Here is a 19,256-nt window from a genome sequence, read left to right on the forward strand (position 1 = left end):
AGTAGAATTACCAGGCACCCCATAAGGAGTGCCAGATGATGGGTAGAAATAATAAGTGCGAGTGGAGGAGGAGGAGGAAATGGTGATCATGAAAAACACCATCTTAACCAGCGATGGGCATGGATGGTCAAGTGGGGGAAGGCCGTCTTCCCACGCTTCTTTGGAGAGGATCTGGAGTCGGAGACACAGCAAACCTTCTTGAAGGTCTTTATAGTATTTAGAAGACCCTGGATGGGCGCCTGACCAATCAGGATGGAATTCATAGAGTTCAAACTATGGAACCCTGCTGGGGTAGGGGTGTAGTCGTTGCTGAGGAAATGGGCCCTCCACAAACCTTATTAACCCAATGCTACCCATTTTTCCCCGTCTGTGCACACCTGTCGGGAATGTGGCACCTCCCCACCAGTACCACACACACTTAAGGGTCACGACCCCCACCCCGTCACCACACCAGCCGCGCTCCTGGCGTGCACACACGTACCCAGCAAGAGCTGTTGCCTGAAGGAGCTAGATGGACATCATGTGACCGGCGGAGAAGTGTGTGTTTGTAGTGAAGTAGCCACTGGGGGCGGGGGGCAGGAGAGGGAAGAGCGGTCCGGGGCATGAAGGAGTTGGCATAGGCCCTTGTAGTGACAGTAAACAAAGGAACCGGGAGAAATGGTGTTGGAAATACATACTCGGGTACGTGAATGAATCCAGTGACACTCCAGCCTTCCAAGAGGGTTGGACAAATGGTCTCCATTTCCACTGGTCCCCAAGGCATTCTCTCTGGAGAGGGAAGACTATGTTTCCTTTAAGGTGCAAACAGCTGTATTGCTAATCAGCTAGTATGTTCCCCGAGCATAAATTCCAAGTTGCTTCCCTAATTGGGGCCCCGGCTCCATTTCCTGACTTGCTCGGAGTTCGTTTGTTCCCACCAACATCAGAGTGCCATCTTGTCTTAGATAACTAATCATCACAAGAACGTGAAATTAAAGATATGCTCTTTATTGCAGAAAAGAATGGGGATTAGAGACTTTTCTTCCCTCTGCTGTGCTGCAAAGCATGAAAGAGAAGAACATAAAGAAAGCACTTTCACACCTTGTCAAAGCAAATCAAAACTTGGTACCACCGGGTAAAAAGGTATCACATTTGCATCTTAATGGAAAATGGATTTTAAAGAGCCGGGCTTGCATGCATTTCTAAAAATGTTTAAAATTAGCTCGTGAATAAAATATTTTCAGAGGCAGTAGCACCGCATAACCCCCGCCCCCACCCCCACCCCTTTTCTTCCCTATTAACCTGTTTCTAAGGCTAATGAAAAGTAGGTGTTCTTGTGGACACTTCTTTCTTTCTTGGAAGCTATGGACTCCTTGTACGGAGTGCGTGTGTGTTCACGTGTGCGTGCAAGAGAACCTTGCATAGCCACTGAGATCTTGTGATTAGAGAACAGAATTGCAAGACGATTGCGCATTTCCATCGTGCTCTTGCTTACAGCTCAGGCTCAGACTGTCTTAAATGCAAAGCAGGCAGCAAGGGTCCTTGCAGACCAGATACCGCATTATTTAAACCGGGGTTTCCCTACGTCCCCACTGTTGACATTTGGAATCATTGTTTGCTGGCGGAGGGAGGCGGTCTTGTGCATTGTGTGGTATCTAGCAGCATCCCTGGTCTCTACCTCCAAGCCGCCCTCCATCACGACGTGGAAAACGTCTTTAGACATTGCCAAATGTGCCCTGGGGAACAAAATCACCCCCGGTTGACAACCACTGAATTAAATCTTACTTCTGAAAGGAAGATAAAATTATTTCTGCCATTCACCACCATTAGTGTTAAAATCTCCCTTATTTTTTTGTTTTTTATCAGAAGACACAGAAAGGGCATTTTAAAACTTTGTTGGTCGGAATAGAGTTATGTTTATAGGCAATAAAAAGCAAAGGGCTTCAAGAACCAGAAAGAGGACCCTAAAAATACAGGACCTATAAAATTGGAAGCAGTGTTACAACCCGAGAACACTTAACAATTGATATTGGCCATAGAGACGTGGGTGGCTCTAATACAAATCACCGTTTATGTGGGCAATTCTTTGGTCTTGGTATTGGATTATAAGTCATTTTTACTGGCTAAAACATACTTATTGCTATTCCCTCCTCACCCCATGGCTTTTTAAAAAGTAAAATCAGCTTCGACACACTCCAGCCACTGTTGCCTTACTTCCTCATTTCTGAAAGCATTCAGCTCACAGACATCTAGCAGGACGTCAGGGATGAAGATTTTGTAGGGGCGCCTGGCTGGCTGGCTCAGTTGGTAGAATGAGCAGCTCTTGACCGCGTGGTCTTGATTTCAAGCCCCGTGTTGGGTGTAAAGATTACTTAAATAAGTAAACTTTAAAAAAAAAAAAAGATTTAAAAAAAAAAATTCGGTTCTGATTTGCCCAAAGCTAATTTCTTTTGATTGGCCCAATGGGATTTTTTTCAAGTGTGGCCCACTGGATTTGGTTAACTGTTCTAGGATTGAGCGATCGATCAATCGATCATTGTTTTTCTATAAAGGTCAGTTTTTCTACCCAAGAGTGAGTGGTTTGCTTTCAAATCAATTTGCAAAGTGCTTTGGGTTTTCGAAAGAAGTAGGATGGCCCAACAGTGCTGGCTACCAATGACATAAAGGGTAGTGCATTTGGGTATAGTTAACAATCAAGTACTTGTTTTGTGATGTGGGAATCTCCATTTTTGAGTCTTTCGAAAGATACATCTCACCTGGATAAAATTTTACGTTTTATATCCTTTACGAAACTCAGTAGATCCTTGAGTTGAACTAATCAAACAGGGACTTCTGGCAAGTCCCAACATTTCTACAATGATTGGAGCACAGAAAGCTCATTTTCCCTGAAAGCATGCCAAGGCTGGAGGAAACTTGAGGTGAGCGTGGCGAGCCTATTTCACAGGCTGTATGTAGACGGCAGGTGTGTGTTCAAAACGGCTCCCACGAGCTCTGTGTACAGGTGAGTCTCCTGTACACAACCCGCTTCGTCCCTACCTGCGATTGGAAAGCACCACTCGACTCTTGGGGGTCTCCAGTGAGCAGACATTTCAGTGGAATATCTTACCATCTTGTCTCTTTTGTTGAGTGCCCCCGCCCAGCGGTTCCACGTTTATGACCTCCCCCGCCAGGCCTTTCCCCCCAAATAATAAAAAGGTTTTAATCTGGATGTCTTGTTGCAACCCTTTATCACGAACCCGAATACATAGCAGTTTACCCTCACTCGTCATGAAGAGTCCTTGTCACACCCCTTCTGTTGGCAGTGAGAGCATCCCGGTTCGCCCCTGTGGTTAGCTGGTCTCCAGCAGAAACCACACCATACCCGCTGGAATTAACACCTGAGGTTTCTTTTCTCTCCTCAGCTCTCTGCACTGCAAGCCAAGGTCCATTATCTCAAGTTCCTCAGTGACCTTCGACTGTACGGGGGTCGTGTGTTCAAGGCAACATTAGTGGTAATTGCTTTTTCTTGCTTTCTCTTGGAAGCCACGGAAGCCTGCAAAATGTCACTGCCATAGGCTGTCTTGAATGAGCTGCCTTTGATGACAAAAGCAAATCAGCTGTGAATCTTTTCCAGCCTTCATTTCTAATCGGCTGCACCCCAGTCTGGAAATATCAGAAGAAATGTTAAACTAGATAACACCACTGCAGAATGCCCTAGAAAAAGAAATATGAAGAACCGAGAGAGTTGATGCGCTCTTACAATGGCCTTCTTTTAAATCATTGGGCCAGAAGTTGCTTTCATATTAAAAGAGGGGAAAAAAAATCCTCATTTCTAAAAGTGTCTCATGATTATGAATCTATGTGCTCTGATAACATTTACTCTCTACATTATTCCTAATTTATCGGGGCCTCGATGCAATCATGATGTCTGGTTCTTCTAATTGGGTGATTTAGCACAATATGATCGAGAAACACTCCCTAAAGAAAATGTGATCTTGTAAGAATAGGCTCTCAGGTTCAACTCTGCATGGTGTTTTGGAGGTCGAGGATTTTTATACTTTGTCAACGTCTCTCAGCAGGCGGAAAAGCGCTCAGAAGTGACTCTCCTGGTTGGGCCCCGATATGGCATAAGCCACGTCATAAACACCAAAACCAATCTGGTGGCTCTTTTAGCTGACTTCAGCCATGTCAACAGGATCGAGATGTTTACCGAGGAGGACAGCCTGGTGCGGGTGGAGCTCCATGTGCTGGATGTAAAGGTAAATTTTTCAGGTGCTGACACAGGGCCTTGATCTGAATAGCACATTTGTGATAACACCACCAATATTTACAAAGCGGTCAAAATTTCAACGTGGGCAGAGGATCAGAAATGTGACGAGGTACAGAAAACATCCACCCAACCTAGGCCTGATGGCTCCAGTCCTCCCTAAGGAGCCGTGACAAGTTGCTCAAAGTCTTCATCTATACATGAGAAAGCAAACCAGTTCGTTTCTGAGGTTCCTTGTAGCTCCCGAGTGCATGAATCAGAGAGGAGGCGGGGGAGATTTTTCCCTGCTAACCTTCTAGAATATTCATGTCCAGAGAGTCAGGGAGATTTTCCCCAACTTTGCTTAGAACTCCCATTCCCTTTTGTGAGATCCAGCCCATATGTGTTTATTCTTTGGGAAAAGCTGAGGACTGGAGTCAGTCTGTCTTTTTGTGCTACAGCAATTAGAACCGACCGAACATCTGGCCCCTGTGAATGTCATGGCCGTTCCATTGAAAACAACAATCTGAGATGGTCCTCAAAGGGCAGAACTCTACTCCCAAAACAGAAGTTGACAGGAAATTATCCAGGTCCCCTGGGCCTACCTTCTTTTTTTTTTTTTTATTTATTCATGATAGGCACACAGTGAGAGAGAGAGGCAGAGACACAGGCAGAGGGAGAAGCAGGCTCCATGCACCGGGAGCCTGATGTGGGATTCGATCCCGGGTCTCCAGGATCGCGCCCTGGGCCAAAGGCAGGCGCCAAACCGCTGCGCCACCCAGGGATCCCCTGGGCCTACCTTCTTACCCCAGTAGTAGATGAGTCATTGGATTTTGGCCATGCTAACATATCTCTGCTTCCACGGAAAAAAGGAAGCCATGTCAACCGAGAGGAATGCTCTGAGAACAGGCGAGGGTTCTGTCTACATAGCAAATCCAACAGCCTCTGTGTGCTCTGCAGTGGGACGAAGTGACCGTGGAAGGGAGAGTATGGAGCTCAGACATGGTGGCCATGGCTCATGGCATTTCATGGGCTGAATCCAGGGGCTCTGGTTGAACTTCATGGCAGCGAAAGTGCTAGAATAGACTCAGAATGCCTGGCCCACTCCATGAGCAAAGATGCTAAGAAGAGTGGCCCCCTCATAGAAACAGTAGGGAAGAGTGTGGATTGGATGCAGCCATCACACACACCTGATAACGGGATAGTTCAGCCCAACAGAAGTAGGTGGCACGACCCAATTGGTGGTTTCCTGCTTATACGAAAGAATTGTGGGATCCTTTGAGGGGAGACCTCATTCGAAATAGAAAGAAAAGGCAGTTTATCAAGTAGTGTGAGACTTTGGGTGGGAAGTTAGATTCCACTAGCCAGGGCCATCAAACGTGGCGACAGTCCCATACCTGGGAGTGAAAGCAAGAGCTGGTCACCTCGACGTTTCTGTCCCTCTCTGGGTGTCTGCTTTCATTTTGCTCCTTTATTCCTCTGTCAAGTTCTCTCTCTCTCTCTCTCTCTCTCTCTCTCTCTCTCAACAAGATCACACCAGCCAGTCCACCCTTCCTAATTCAAGGAGAATAATTGCTTCAACTAAACACTTCCTTCCCCATATGCCCAAGACTTGTCTCCAATCCTATGATAACCTCATTGTTTCCAGAAAGCTATAGCAAGGCCTTTTCTCAACTCGCATCTGTTTTGCTCTCCTGTGAATTTACGTCTTTTCCGAGCATCCTTTTCCTGGATCTTTTTGACACTTTTCATTCCATCTTAGACATAATTTTCACTTGAAGTTTTACTTCTTTTCAACACTAATTTTCACTATGAACCCAAACTTAATCTTCCTGTGATTATTCGGATCCCAGGTTCACATTTGGTAACTGACTATCACTTTTTTTTTAAGATTTTATTTACTTATTCATGGGGGGGGTGGCGAGACACAGGCAGAGGGAGAAGCAGGCTCCATGCAGGGAGCCCAATGTGGGACTCGATCCCAGAAGCCTGGGATCATGCCCTGGGCCGAAGGCATGCACCAAACTGCTGAGCCACCGAGGCGTCCCTGTCACTTTTTTTAAATGTTAACTATTTGGAGTAAAACCAATGTTATCTTTTTCTCCCATTCCAATATTACTTGGGAAGATTCAAAATGTCTACACTTTCAAGATGGCGTCACCTAAATGTTTCTCAGAAAGGCTCTCGGTGTTACTTCCGACCTTTTGGTCCAATGAAATGGTTGCTCAGTAACTTTCTTTGTTATATTTCATAAGCACAAACTTACCTGAGGGAGCTTGTTAAGGAGGGACGGCTTTAACCAAACTATTCTCTTTTGCGCAGCCCATCACACTGCTGATGGAATCATCAGATGCCATGAACCTGGCCTGCTTAACTGCTGGCTACTACCGGCTCCTTGTGGATTCCAGGAGGTCAATATTTAACATGGCCAACAAGAAAAATACAGGAACCCAGGAAACAGGTATTCTCTTCCTAAACTCACGACACACCGACCCCTCCCTTCCCCATCCCCTGTCACCTAAATGTGACAACAATAAGGACATTTCTTGAAAAGTTAAAATTGTGCTCATTCAAAAGTCTTATATCCAAATTTAAGACAAAAGCCTTCAAATAATTCTGATGTGGCCTTATTTTTTTTAGTGAAAATATTCATTTTTCCCCCATCCTATTTTACTCATCACTTGGAAATGCTGGAGAACGTGTTTCAAAGGGAGTGATTTTCCTATTCTGAAGACAGTAAGCATCAGTCTTTATGACTGAGTTTTTACTGCCTCACTCTTGCAGAGGTCAGGATGCAGAGAGCCAATGATGGAATGCACAATAGAAGTTGTGAACCCCCACCTTTAGGGCTTCTCCCTCCTTAAGGGGCCCTAGACCCAGATATCTGGACACCTCCCCCTACATCAGACTTCCAGCCGGGATTCTGGGAGCTCTGAAACCAACTGGAGGACTTAGGTCTCACCCAGCACTTGGACTTGGGCCTCTAGAAGGAATCCCAGCAGCCATCTTAGCTCTGTAGCGGGAGCGTCGAGATGGCAAAGACATCCAACAGGTTCAGTCACTTGACAAGACAGGATAGCTCACAAGTGATGACAAGGAGGGCTGTGGTGTTAACAGCTTCTTTGAGAGTGGGTGGTTTTCATTCACTTTAGAATTTTGTTCTTTAGTGTTTGACTCTTTACTTCCATCTACAGTGAACACTCAGCAAACGTGGCTGATGGACGAACAGACACTAGCCCTCAAGCCAGAGCTGCTGACCCACTGGGGTTCCATAATCAGAGTTTCTCCTAAAAAAAAGGGAAAGCCTTAAGAACCAATCCCATTGTCACTATTTCTGAAAGGGATGGGGGGAGAAAGAAAAATCCTCTCACTTTCGGACTTAGGAGAAAACATAAATCATTATTCCATAAATATCTTGTTATTTGCAGATAGACACACACAACCCAGCAGACTTGCACAGTTTATGATGATGGCTGGTTAGGGGGAAGCAGTTGGTCACGGGAAGAAGGGAAGCCAAGAGAAAACGAGGGAGTGGCCAAGGCATGCCAGAAGGCAACTCTGAATTATAACTAGATGTGGTCCAGCCCCACCTGGAAGTAGCTTTTTAAAATTTCTCTAAGTTTGTGTTTCTTCATTTGTAAAATTGGGATTAAGAAGTTAGCTTGCAACAAAAGGGTTCGGCAGGAACTTGCGTACGACACCTAAAAGGATGCCCGATACTTCTTTCAACAAGTGGCAGGGAAGCAGGAGTTGGAGAACCTGAGGAAGAAAGTGATAGAAACGGAGAAGGGAAGGGAAGACAGATGGGAGGCAAAGAAGGACCCTGAGACACGCAAGTGATCAAAGATAAACAGGGAAGGAGCAAAATGGTGGTGGCGAGTGTGCCCTGGCTCTGGTGGTGAACATTTGTACGAGCAGTTGTTTTCCCTGAGCTAGGAGATTTCGAGCAACTTCACGCTGGCCCGGGAAATCCCAAAGGTCAGTTCTGCGATGCAACATAGTCCTTTCGCATTGGAAAACCAGTTTTTGGCTATCTATCTTCAAATCTTGAATTTTATCTTGAAAATAAAACCTTTCTTCCCCTAGAGTGTTGAGATTGTAGAGGTGCGTGAAGAAATCGCAACCTACCATGTCAAAAACAGTCACGGTAATAAGGGGCCTCCATTCTGTCCAGTAGATGGTGACTCACAGTGTAATGTTTAATCAGATTTCGAGGGGCAAAAGCTATTATCTCCATGGGGAAAGAATGGAACCTCAGCCTTTCAGTCGTTTCTCCCAGTTCTACCCTGAGAATGAGGGTGAGGGCATGTGCTCCGGGTATCTCTCCCCATCAGGGGGTGTGGGGAATGCACGTGTAAGCAGGGGGTTGGGGGTGGTGAGAGAGAGAGAGCCGACAAGCTCCAAAGAGCAAGCACCTGGTTGACCCGAGCTGAGCAGCAGCCAGGGGCTTAGCATCCTCTCCTAAGAGTTGCAAGTTCCCTCTCCTCTTCAGAAACACCCCCCTACCCCCGCCTGAGACCCAAGAAGTGTAGAGAATAAGTCTGTTTAGACCAATTCATCCGTGGTCCACACTGTCCTCCCACTCTGCGGGAGATGGGGCCAGTTCCTAACCCACTTCCTTCTGTGGCTCTAAAATCATTCCAAAAGCTAAGTCAGTACACCCTTCTAGAAGGAAGCCAAGATTGAGTGTGTATTTTCTTCTTGTCTCAAATTGATCAGAGACCTGAGTCAAGATCTTTGATAAGGAACAGCAAGCCCCCATTTCTTCCCTATCTTGAAAATTAACCTTCGGTTACTTTCAAAATCCCTGAACCCACCCATCTGTGCACCTCTGAGCATTAGGAGGAGCCGAGTAAGTATCTATCAAGCTGTTTTAGCCTGCTGATCTGTCCCGCTTTCATGTTGTTCTAAACCAGAAGTCGTCAAACTATGACTCATGGATCAAATCTTGTTCTTGTAAATAAAGTTTTATTGGTACTCAGCCAAGCACACTGTATTTGTTTCCTGGGTCTGCTGTGACAGGTTATTACAAACCCTGGGGGGACCCCTGGGTGGTTCAGTGGTTTAGCACCTGCCTTCACCCCAGGGCGTGATCCTGGAGTCCTGGGATCGAGTCCCCCATCGGGCTCCCTGCATGGAGCCTGCTTCTCCCTCTGCCTGTGTCTCTGCCTCTCTCTCTCTCTCGCTCTCGCTCTGTCTGTCTCTCATGAATAAATAAATAAAACCTTAAAAAAGAAAAAGTCTGCCATGATAGGAACTTACTGTCTCACAGTTTTGGTGGCCACAGGTCTGACATCTAGGCAGCGGCAGGGCCGTACTCCGTCCAAAGGCTCAAGGGGAGAATGTTTTCTTGCCCCTTCCAACTTCCAGGGGCTGCCAGCGTTCCTTGTGTCTGCATAAGTCCGGTCTCTGCGTCCATCTTCCATGGCCTTCCTTGCTTTTCTGTGGGGCCCAAATCTCCCTCTGTTTTCCTCCTATGACAGTCATCGTTGGATTTAAGACCCACGCAGATAATCCAGATGAACTCACCTCAAGATCCATAACTGAATGATACTTGCAAAGGCTCTTTTTTCAAATAAGGTCATATTCACAGAGTGGACATATCTTTTGACGAGGCCACCATTCACCCCACTCCATGCATTCGTGGATGTCTCACCCACGGCTACTTTCCTGTTACAACAGCAGAGTTGAGTGGTTGCTCAACTGAGCAGTTGGCCCACAAGACCTAAAGTGTCTGCTCTCTAGCCCTCCCTTTACAGGAGAAGTTTGCCAACCACCAGTTTAAACCCAGAGCCCCGGCACAACTTTGCTAAACGACTCTTCCTCCCCTAGCAATTCAGTCTCCTGACGTACACGAACGTGCGCGTGCACACACCCAGCCCCGCACGCAGTCGGTCGTAATCGAAATTGTTCGCAAAACAGTGCTGACCCCCCCCCCCAGTAAGGTAACATGTAAATATGTTCTTGTGTAGCTCAGTGTCTTCAAAATTGTTTCTTTACTTGCTCTTCTTGAAAACATGTGCATTTAGCAAAAGGACTTGGAACAACATTCAGCGTTGAGTTCAATGCGTACAACTTGGAGCAGAAACATCTTCAGTAAAACTGACTTTTCTCCCCATATGTCTTGCACATCTGATGTCAGTATTATCGAAACCTAGGCCAGGGAGCAATCGGAGGGCACTAATGGGAGAATATGTGGCCCTAACATGTCCTCAGAATGTTTCCTCTGCAATCTACAAAGCAATATTGACAGAATGACGCGCTGCTTTGTCTTGTTAAATATCAGAGCAGACTCTCCACATCAAAATTCCCTGCTGGAAGACCCTTGAGGAAGAAAGAAAACAGTGATTTTTAAATTAGGGTTTTGCAATTTTAATTCATGAGGAACATCAAACAGATCTTCAGGATCTCATGATACAAATAAAAATCGAAATTAGCCAATCTGTTAACTATGCTTAGAAATAGAAAAGAGAGAGAAAAAAAACAGCAGAGAGAAGTACGTTACCTGTGATACGCTCCACCGGGTGCATCATACGTGTGTGTGCACGCGCACGCAAACAGGCGTGCATGCTGACATTTATACATGAATATATTAACACCTGCTAGGCTGTAAAAAGGCTAAAGATAAGAGGTCTCTGTGCCATCATTACAACATGATTATGTTTTTATTTATGTATATACTAGATTATTTCTATTATGACATTATCATTACAATGTTTCCTAAAATCTATGGTGGAAGTACGAGGTTCCTTGACTTTCTTCTACCTCAATGAGGAAAAAAGTCCAACATCTCCCTCGGCAAAGTGGTAAATGTTAGATCTCGCTTTACCAAGAAGGGGGGAATCTATTTTCTGGAATGACAGCCGATTGGACTGCGGCCTTTAAGGAATTTTAGAGGCGTGTCGTCTATTCACATTCGTAGACGTAGATGAGATCTTCTAATAACAGAACCAGGGGTCAGATGGAGATAAGGGGTAGTTCCCTGTACTCAGATGGTGTTGTCCTTTATGGAATAGCAATTATATTTTGTGCAGGATGTATTTTGTTAGGGTCAGTTCACCTTAACCAAGAAATCCTGACACCTGAAGCCTCAACCGACCGGTACCATATCCGGAAAGCTGCATGACTGTATTTACAGAAGTGGTGCTACCAGCCGTTAAATTAAGAAACCAGGCCTCAGAGTAATGTTGTCTTTGCATGATTCTTTCTCCTTAGGAGCTGAAAATAAAGGAAAGCATAACCTCCTTGGCCCAGATTGGAACTGTATCCCCCAGATGACCACCTTTATCGGCGAAGGGGAGCAAGAAGCCCAGATAACATACATCGATTCAAAACAGAAGACGGTCGATATTTCGGATGGCACCTTGTGTCCCAAAGACCACCGGCACCTGTACCTAGACAACACCTATAATCCAGATGAACTCAACCAGCCGCTGACCCAGCCGGGAGATGCCGCGTGTGAGGCCGACTACAGAAGTCTGGCACAGCGGTCCCTGTTGACCCTCTCGGGACCAGAAACTCTCAAGAAAGCACAGGAGTCTCCGAGAGGAGCCAAAGTGTCCTTTATTTTCGGAGATCTCGCCTTGGATGATGGTCTTAATCCCCCGACTCTCGGCTACGAGAGACTATTGGAGGAGAGTCCAGAACTGCTGGAGAAGCAGAGGAATCTCTACATCAGCAGTGCCAATGACATGAAGGGCCTGGATCTCACTCCCGATGCAGAGAGCATCCAGTTTGTGGCAAATTCTGTTTACGCAAACATAGGTGACGTCAAAAACTTTGAGGCCGCCGAGGGGATAGAGGAGCCCCTCCTGCATGACATCTGTTACGCAGAAAACACTGACGACGCAGAGGATGAGGACGAAGTGAGCTGTGAGGAGGACCTCGTGGTGGGGGAGATGAACCAGCCAGCCATCCTCAACCTGTCTGGCTCGAGCGATGACATCATCGACCTCACATCCCTGCCCCCTCCAGAAGGGGATGACAATGAGGATGACTTCCTGTTGCGTTCCCTGAACATGGCCATTGCCGCACCCCCACCTGGCTTTCGAGATAGTTCAGACGAGGAGGACTCTCAGAGCCAGGCAGCGTCCTTCCTCGAGGATAAGGAGCCCGGCCGAAGTCTGCAAAATGATGAGATCCCCGTGTCCCTCATTGACGCTGTGCCCACCAGCGCCGAGGGGAAGTGTGAGAAGGGGCTGGATAGCACCGTGGTTTCCACGCTGGAAGCTCTAGAAGCTCTGTCCGTGTCAGAAGAACAGCAGACCAGTGACAATTCAGGTTCTTTCACGATTGTTACATTTATTCAGTGATAACCATGCATTCCACCCTCTCAAGCCACTTACCCCTGGAGCCCTGTTAATGTGCTGTTGTCCATTTCACGCATGTCCCGTTTCATGAGTGTGCTGAAGCTACCATCATGGGGTATTTTTTTTTCCTTTTTTTTTTTTCTTGTGTATGTGGTTTCCTTTGTTTTCGTTTTGTTTTTTGGTTTTTTGTGTTTTTTTCTTAATATGTGGCACGTATTTTTCCCCATTTCTGGAACAGTTGTGCAATAAACTGAGAGTCCTTGCTGAAAAGGGAAAAACTTGGTTTTTTGTTGTTGTTGTCGTTGGCTTTTGTTTTTTTTGTTGTTGTTGTTTTGTTTTGTTTTGTTTTGCTTTTTGGTTTTTTGATCATAACGAGTCCCGTCTTCTTAGGTGTCTCCTAGTGCCTCTGACACATCCATTAACCGGTTCTTGTTTTTTGCGGCATGCAGGTGTAGCCATCTTGCGGGCTTATAGTCCCGAGTCTTCGTCAGACTCGGGCAATGAGACTAACTCTTCTGAAATGACTGAGAACTCTGAGCTGGCCACCGCGCAGAAGCAGTCAGAGAGCCTCTCCCGCATGTTCTTGGCCACTCACGAAGGCTACCACCCCCTTGCGGAAGAGCAGACAGAGTTCCCCGCCTCCAAGGCCCCCGCGGGGGGCTTGCCTCCCAAGCCCCCTCACGGCCTGGCCCCCCGCCCCGTGACTGACCTCCCGCCCCCAGTCGTGCCTTCCAAGCAGATCCTGCACCCAGACCCCATGGAGATGGAGCCCGAGACCATGGAGACCAAGTCGGTCACTGACTATTTTAGCAAACTGCACATGGGGTCGGTGGTGTATTCCTGCACCAGCAAAAGGAAAAGCAAGCTGGCCGACGGGGAAGGGAAGGCGCCCCCTAGTGGGAACGTGCCAGGGAAAAAACAGCAGGGGACCAAATCAGCCGAGGCAGAGGAGGAAGCCAAAGGTAAATTCGGTACCGTGTCCTCACGGGACAGCCAACACCTCAGCACTTTTAACCTGGAAAGAACTGCCTTTCGCAAGGACAGCCAAAGATGGTACGTGGCCACCGACGGGGCAGTGGCCGACAAAAGTGGGCTGGAAGCAGCGACGGGGATCCCGTTCCCCAGAGCTCCCGGACTGGGGCCCAGGGAGGCGGAAGAGAAGGACGAAGGGGCTCCCGACGGAGAAGCCGGTGAGGTTTCAGCACTTGGCCAACGGGACCACTTCTTAACTGACGTGACCTGTGTATCTTCAGCCAAAGACTTAGATAACCCAGAGGATACCGACCCGTCTACCTGTGACCATCCTTCCAAGCTTCCGGAGGCTGAAGAGAGCGTGGCCCGCCTCTGTGACTACCACTTGGCCAAGCGGATGTCATCATTACAAAGCGAGTGCCATTTTTCTCTGCAGAGCTCTCAAGGCTCTTCGGTGGACGCGGGCTGCGGCACAGGCAGCAGCAGCAGCACCTGTGCCACACCTGTGGAGTCCCCCCTCTGCCCCGCCATGGGGAAGCACCTGATTCCTGAGACTTCAGGGAAAGGCATGAGTTACATTCCCGCGGAGGAGAGAGCCACCGGGCTCCCCAGCCACGGAGCCACCTTTAAGGAATTGCACCCCCAGACAGAAGGCATGTGTCCACGGATGGCAGTGCCCGCTCTGCACACAGCTATTAATGCAGAACCCCTGTTTGGCACTTTGAGAGATGGATGTCATCGACTCCCCAAGATTAAGGAAACCACAGGTACAGCAATGATGGATTTAGCGCTTTGCCTTGCCCACCAGAAGCATGTAACCCGGATTGACAACAAAGCCCAAAGTAGAAAGTCAGGAAGAAAAGTAGAAGTTACAATTTTCGTAGGGGCTGCAGAACTATGGCCAGGTTAAGTATCGATCAGCGATCCCCCAGTGTCTGAGCAAACACTGACATTTCTAGATCTGTAACAATAGTGGAGATGGCATCTGCTCTTCAGAACCTTGCTCTGTGCTTGCTTCCAAAATTTGGCAGAGCGACACATTTTTTTTTTCTAAAAATGTAGATTTTTAGCCGTGCTCAGGGTGACTCTTAGTTACAGGATGGTGTCGTGTAGCGTCACAAGAGTTTGATTTCCTCCTCAAGACCTCGAATTTCTATTTTTGCCATTTCATTATTGAGAGTCAAGAAGGGATAATAGAGCAGGGTAGCAGGGAGATGGAAGGGGGTGGGGAAGATCGTTTGCCTTTCAGCAATACTTAATATCCCTCCCTACTCCGTAGGACTCTCTTAGAGACATGTCCTGAAGTATCCGGTACACCTCAGTGTCAGGAAGGCTTTGGGGGTACACGTGATGAGCTGCTTTATTTTCCCCCAAATAATAAAACATAGGCATAGGTAGAAACAAGAACACAACCACCTCTGTGCCCATCTTCACCATCCTACCACGCAGTGGGCACATATTCCTCTCACCAATCCACTCGGCCAGCCATCACGTGGCCAAAACAGATGTTCTTTCCTACTCTCAGATATCAAAGTATATCCATAACATCTCTTCCGGACTAGGTCAGTAGATGTTAGTGAGATCTTGCATAGGTTCATTTCCATTCCTGCCCTTTTAAGACGATCTACTTTCACAAAACCCACCACTGGCATCACCTGCCTCGGGAAACCTGCCTATGAATATTCCCTAACTCATCACTCAGCTAGTGTCTTGACCTCTAACTGAAGCACGCTGTTTAATTTTTCGTGGCTCATGAAGAGCTTTCACCTAATTTCCCTCTTCCCACAAAAAATTCCATGAGATGGAAATATTTTCTTCACGTGACAACTTTTTTGCAAAAAGTTGAGCAACTCGCCCAGGGTCTCCTCTTCAAACCCCACACCAGGCAGTCCTCTTGGAGTCCTCTTGAAAAACTGACCTTATTTACTTTGCCTTAATTAGACCACTTAAGAAAAAAAAATGGTAACTGATGCCAGGACTAACCTAACGCCCTTGAAATGAAACTCAAATGTCATAAATATTTTGAATAGCCGAGATCTAGGATGTGTGTTTTCTAATTACATGTCTAAACACTGATAGATAAATACCGGGGGTCAGACAAGTTGTGAAGTGCCACAGTCTCTGCAAATAATTGTGATTTCTAGCCAATTCAAAATAAATCCATAGTTTCAAAACAAATAAATCCATAGTTTCAGAAATAACAGCTACCCAATATTTCTTGAAATGGAAATCTTATGAGATCTCAGGAGGCAGTCTTTGTAAAGGAGGGTGACCCTGACAAACGGCAGCCCTTCTAGAGTACATCCTCGGGAAGTGACAGCCAGCACCTAGAGAGTCAGTGAAAATGACCACCCATGAGATGCTTAACGATTCTCTCTGTTTTTCTGCTACCCCTAGTGTAGCTTTGACAGAGCCTGGGAAGGAGAGACGAGGAGGCATGCCTTCAGCTTGGTCTCAACATCCTGAAGCTGATCCCATCCTGCTACCATCAAACATTCACTCGGAATCAAAGGTGCCAATTCCAAATCAAGACCCTAATGATTTCTCCCAAGCAAATCTGGCATACGGAGAGGCTGTGAACTGGCGGCCACTGGATCTGAGAGGGGGGAGCCTCGGGACACCCCCCAGCCAGAAGGCTCTGCGGCGTAGCAGCAGTATCCTCTCGGGATCTGTGGGTTTGGAGACCTTCCAAGAGAGAACCAAGGGTGCGGTCAGCTTAAAGTGTCCGGGAATCACAGAAGCACCGGAGGCCAGTTCGGAAAGGCGAGCAGAACTCCCCCTGGGGAAGAAGCTCACCAAAAGTTTTTCCCAAAGCTCGATGTTCTTTAGCTCTGAGGGAAAAGTTCACAAGAGGTCCCTGGTGGCTCACAAAGACTCCAAGCTGTACAGGACATTACCCTTGCGCAAGCTGGAAGGCAGCAACTGGAGATGCCGGGGACCTTTCAGCTACTGCTTCCTGAACCGAGGGCAGGATGAAGATGGAGATGAGGATGAAGAGGAGGGAGAGGCCACGCGCCAGGTCTCTTGCCTCTTTCGGCCACAGATGACTCAAGCCACGCCAGAACCAATCAGCCCACCTCCGGCTGTTGGGATTCAGAAGCAAGGAGGGGAGCTGTCCAGGGGGTCAGTGCTGAAGGTCTGGGCGGAAGACCTGAGTGGCCCAGATGACGCGGACTTTAGCAACCTGGCCTTCGATGCCCGGATTGCAAGAATAAATGCCCTAAAAGAGAGCACATACGCAATGCCCGATGGGTTCCTCGCAGCCCAAAATGATGCCAATGAGCTGCTCTGCCTCGTAAGGGCGACAAAGGGGAAGAGGGAGGAGTCACGCCCTGAAGCATATGACCTTACGCTTTCTCAGTACAAGCAACTGTTGTCCATTGAGTCCAGACAGTTGGGAAGTGCCTGTAGGAAGCTGGCGATGGCCGAGAAAAGCCCAGAGGAGATGCTCCTAGCTATGACTTCCAGCTTTCAAGTGCTCTGTTGCCTAACGGAAGCTTGCATGCGATTAGTTAAAGTCGTGAACTCAGAAACACAGCGGCAGGAAATCGTAGCGAAGATCAATGAAGTGGTCATAAACTACATTTGTCTCCTGAAAGCTGCAGAGGCAGCCACTGGAAAGACCACTGGGGATCCTAATGTTGGACTCTCGGCGCGACATTCAACCACCATGGCCGCCCTCGTAAGCACACTAACACGTTCTCTCAAGATGCTTTTAAATAAATAAAGTCTGAAAGTCACATCATAATCTACCTTTGCAAAGCCATACATGAACTTTTATTTACTTTATGTGTACGATGAACAGATGTCTCCTTTCTTCTCTCTGTATATTTTGTTATTTTATATAAAATAGGAGATAAAAGTCACATTGATGAAATGTTGAAATGTACTAATCAGAAGTATTCTGTTTATATTATACATATATATACGTGTAAAAGAAATATACAAGAAAGTGATGACATTTGGCTATTTTTCATATAGTTGAAACTCCAGGTATATGATGTGAAGTTTTAAATTTCTCCCGTGTTAGAGCAAAACAATGAATCCCATCCCCTTTCCCTCCAAGTGGATACTTGGAGACCATATCATTCATACTTAGAATTTAAAAAAGAGGGAGAGAGAGAGAGAGCGCGAGGGAGAGAGAGAGAGAGAAAGAAATCACAGTGTATATAAAACAGTACTTATGTTTTAAAATTATGATTTTTAAGCATTGGAAATAGCAAAAGAGACATTTAAAATCCAAGAAGCTATTATGAATTATTAGAGAATATATATAATAAATTAATTTTTTGCTCATAGTGTTTGGTTATCTGATGCTTTCTTCCAAGAATCCTACATAAAATTTAATTTTGGCTTCTGCCATTTGGGCTAGAAATGGGGTGGGGGTGGATTCGATTGTGTCAGTACGAATGCTCTTCATGATGTTTCTGTAGTTCAAATACTTCCCAAATAGAAGAAGAGAGGTAATGATGCGCAGGTTCCTAGGTAATACCTAGAGTTAGAGCTGATCTAACGACATAAAATGAAAGGAATGAGTAATATCAAAATTAAATTGTTTGATGAAAGAGAGATCTCTTTTGATTAAATGTCAAAATATATAAACCAAAGACATCATCTTCCTCCCCACCCCGACTCAACCGTGAAACTTAGAATTCCATTAAGAGTGACAGAACATTTAGTGAAGTATTTGCAAAATTACAAAAAGCAACATTCAATGATCATCAAATAAGTGCAGATCCAGTCATGTAAAGCAGCCCAGACACCAGCCTGTGAGTCACAGCTCTCCGCACAGAGCTTCATGCATCACCTTTCTAGGGGCCAATGCTTCCAACCAAATTTGGAATTCCAGCCTGACGTTGGGACAGTTTCAGATCCAGAACGTTCCAGAAAAATCAGGGAGAGATGGCTCCTCTGATACAGAAGCCATGATAAACAGAGTATCTAGTAAAAGCTCTAATTTGGATTGGTAGAGAAATATGAAAGCTGAAGGAAACAAACAAGCAAGTGGTAAATTTGACCACTTTACGTGAAACTGATGGAATGCAAAGAAGTTTTCAGAACTGTCCTCTGTCGACAAATGTGTCTTTTGGTCAAAGCGAAAGGATGCAAACTGCAATTGTCAAATAAAATTGATATGTACATATGTACTTCATGGGTCATTTAGTGCTTAAGCTACACCTACTCCTGTTTGTGTAGACGGCTCCTTAAAAGATGACAGGAGTATGCCAGGTGCAAATACTTCATTTTTGTAGCCTACTGGGCAGGAGGCGGAACATTCTATAGTTGCTATCTCATCAGTCATTCCATAGAGACTCCATCACAAAAGTCACACATATTTCTAGATGGTAGCAAACAAAAGGAGTTTAGGTGTGTGTTATTATAAATAATGTTTAAATAATACATTATTTTCTTATAATTATAAATATTGGTGTTTGATATTGATAAATATTAATGGTGTTTACTGTGGAAATTTTTGGTAAATATTCTGTGTACTAAAATGCTAACATTAATAGGATGTGTGTTCTATGTCAGACAATGTGCTAAACATATCACATATATTTAACCATCGCAACAATCTTATGGTTTGGACACTGTTGTTAATTCCCTATGGAGGCAATATGGTTTACTAGTTAAGGACATGGGGCCTGGGGTCAGAAACTTCTTGATTTAAATTTCGACTCTGCCATTTTCTACCCCCTTCATCTTGGGAAAGTTCATCAATTTTTTTTTTAAATCTCAATTTCCTTATAGTAAAATGGACATCTCTTTCC

The 19,256-nt window shown here is 46.0% G+C and overlaps 1 protein-coding gene across 4 annotated transcripts in view; it reads left to right on the top strand.

Annotated features, from left to right (window-relative positions):
* The window catches only part of FRMPD4 (FERM and PDZ domain containing 4), a 562,086-nt gene extending 543,454 nt beyond the window's left edge, over window positions 1–18,632 (top strand). For 3 of the 4 annotated variants that reach the window (XM_041740249.1, XM_041740248.1, XM_041740250.1), the window contains 7 exons: window positions 996–1,122; window positions 3,381–3,470; window positions 4,035–4,217; window positions 6,527–6,665; window positions 11,420–12,484; window positions 12,963–14,252; window positions 15,888–18,632. In XM_041740249.1, the coding sequence (XP_041596183.1) occupies window positions 996–1,122; window positions 3,381–3,470; window positions 4,035–4,217; window positions 6,527–6,665; window positions 11,420–12,484; window positions 12,963–14,252; window positions 15,888–17,212 (4,219 nt within the window). In that variant the 3' untranslated portion in view covers window positions 17,213–18,632. Of the gene's footprint in view, window positions 1–995; window positions 1,123–3,380; window positions 3,471–4,034; window positions 4,218–6,526; window positions 6,666–11,419; window positions 12,485–12,962; window positions 14,253–15,882 lie in introns of all 4 variants that reach the window. The other variant, XM_041740251.1, reaches the window with a different exon arrangement.
* Window positions 18,633–19,256: the final 624 nt, after the last annotated feature.

This window comes from Vulpes lagopus, chromosome X (assembly GCF_018345385.1).
Source record: "Vulpes lagopus strain Blue_001 chromosome X, ASM1834538v1, whole genome shotgun sequence".
Taxonomy (NCBI): Eukaryota; Metazoa; Chordata; class Mammalia; order Carnivora; family Canidae; genus Vulpes; species Vulpes lagopus.